Genomic DNA, 2455 nt, shown 5'->3' with positions numbered 1-2455 from the left:
ATAGATAAAGGCTACATAATATAGAGTGAACTTCCAGAAGAACAAACCAATCTGTTGGAAGAAGTGCATCCAGACACTCCTTAGAAGGGAAGTTGGGAGATTTCGTCTCATACTTTTGGACATGGCATCTGGAGGGTCCAGTCCTTGGAGAAGGACATCGCGTTTCACAGAGTGGTGGTTGTGTACCCTTGAGGTGGAACCAATTCGTTCATAGCTGACCCTCCACTAAGTTTTCAGAGGCAGTTAATTGCAGGGAAGATTGTCCATCTTTCTTTTACAGAGCAACGAGCAGATTCAAACTGTGTGTCTTTGGGTTGGCACCTCACCCCCTTACCATTAACCTACCAGGAGCTCCTTTGGTAAAGGGGAGGGTAAGTGGAAAAGAAGACCCTCAGTGAGATGGATCGTCTCAGTGGCCGACACTGCAGCAGCTGTGAGGTTGTAGGAGCAGGCAGAATTGACTTCTGCTGTACAAAGCGTTGCTAGCCCACTCAGGCACATGATAACAACAAAGGCTAGTATTTCAGAATTCAGATAACCATTTATTTTGATGTAGAGGGTCTGATGTTAAAAATATTTTCCACACATTAAAAGCAATTTTGTTTTCATGCTGTGTTCAAAAGAGCAGAATGCTTATTCTCTATGTTTTCACAAAAACTATTTTTAACACAAATGTTACAGTATTAAACAGACTCTGGGCCTCATGTTGACATTTTAAGAGGACAACATTCAAACCTGCTGGCTGAAAAATATCCATTCTGATTGGTAACCTCATGTTTATTTGTTGCAATTCTTTTCCTTGATCACAGCTTCCAGCTCCCTCTGTGAGGAATGAGGTCTCTTCATAAAGCTATTGTTACTGTCAGTTGCTGTAGATTCCACCCCTGGTGAGCTGAGTGTACAGGGTGGGAGAATGCCTCAATAGGTTTCCAAGGCTGTGGCCTTTTTGGAAGTAGATTGCCAGGGCTGTTGACTGAGGTGCTTCTGGGTGGGTATGCATTGCCAGACTTTGGGCCAGCACAGAACTCTTTACACCGCTCAGGGCTCCTTAGAAAAATACTGAGAGACAGAACAATACTGCTGCACTCCCCTGTAACCTGTACTGGTCTCCCCCCCGCCTTGTTGTGTACCATCAAATCAGATTGGACTGACACAGGGGGAGCTTGTCCCTCCTTCTCCAGTAGAATATCTGGTGGATTTGAACTGCTTCTTGCCACGAGGCCACCAGGGCTCCCTTCCTGTAGCCTGTTTTGCCTCAACTTCCAGTAAACGTTTCATACAAACATGAAACTAAAATTCATACTCCGAGTTACAGGAGGTTTCTGAAGATTGAGGCTGAACATCGGCCAAATGAGCAGAAGCTGGCAGAACACACTGTCATGGTCCCCACTCCCGGACACTGGGGAGCAGACTTAGAGCAGGACTGCTGACCATTCGATTCAGCTTCCACAAGCTGAGCTCATGTTCATAATCACTAGCTCAACAAAGTATAATGTGAGGGAAGCGCCTTAATAGCATCCACATTTCCAAACATAGCAACTTTAAGAGACCAGTAACTAGGTCAGCATGCTGATGGAAGGCGCCTGCTTGAAAGCCCAGCTTACCTTCAGAACTTTGCCTTCTAAGATTTTTCCACATGAAAAACTGCACATGTTTTCAGCCTAAATGGAGGCTGTGCATCTTAAGTCCTTAAGATTGGGAATTTTAACTTTTAACTAACAGCTAATGGGTAATGAATGAAACTAGCAATACAGTAATGATGGCCAGTTGCCCTCAAGTCCATGTGTGTTAGAATGCTAACTGTGCTCCGAGGGTTCTCAAGGGCTGACCTTTCAGAAGCAGATTGTCAGACTTTTCTTTTTCTTTTTTCCCCCAATGTTCACTTTCCTTTAATGACCCCCTATTCTCCCCAAGGGGTGGTGCAGGCAGCGAGGTGACAAGCCGTTGGCTCACTTGAAGATCTTGCCCAAGTGCCGGAAGGCCCCCTCCCAGCAGTACTCTCGATCCAGGGTCTGGGTCTCCTCACTGCCAGGATCTAGTTTCTGTCACGTGTAGGACTCCTAGTCCATCTGACAATCTGGACCCAAGGGGAAGGCAAGCTCTTGATCTCTGAAGACCCACACTCCAGAAATGGAGCTGCTATTGTGGGTTCCAAAGAGGATGACACTGGCAAAGGCGTTCTTCCGCAGCTTATCCAGTCGCTGGAACATTCCAGTGAGGAGGCTGCAGCTCGTGAAGGTCTGGCGGAGCTCCCCAGGGAAGTGGCACTCGGCATGCCATAAAGACCAGCAGCTGTCCTTATCAAAATGCTCCCAAAAGTGGGGCGGGGCCACAGACAGAGTGTCCTCAAAGGAGTATTTACGCTTAAACCCATCCAACACGAAGGTAAGTTTTGGGCAGGTGAGCAAAGGGGTCCTGGCCTTTGGCTGAGCAGCGAGAGGCTGCTCACATTCGT

At 47.0% G+C, this 2455-nt stretch overlaps 1 protein-coding gene across 1 annotated transcript in view; it reads right to left on the bottom strand.

Moving 5' to 3' along the window:
• Positions 1–1949: 1949 nt before the first annotated feature.
• LOC102860759 (elongation factor 1-gamma-like) overlaps positions 1950–2455 on the bottom strand; it is a 1371-nt gene continuing 865 nt past the window's right edge. The window contains exons 2-3 of the mRNA XM_006885902.1: positions 2124–2415; positions 1950–2042 (exon numbers count right to left, since the gene is read on the bottom strand). Of these exons, the coding sequence (XP_006885964.1) occupies positions 1950–2042; positions 2124–2415 (385 nt within the window). The remainder of the gene's footprint in view (positions 2043–2123; positions 2416–2455) is intronic.

This window comes from Elephantulus edwardii, unplaced genomic scaffold, assembly GCF_000299155.1.
Source record: "Elephantulus edwardii isolate Elephantulus edwardi_28Jun2011 unplaced genomic scaffold, EleEdw1.0 scaffold00045, whole genome shotgun sequence".
Lineage (NCBI taxonomy): Eukaryota > Metazoa > Chordata > Mammalia > Macroscelidea > Macroscelididae > Elephantulus > Elephantulus edwardii.
This window is presented reverse-complemented; position numbering and strand designations above follow the sequence as displayed.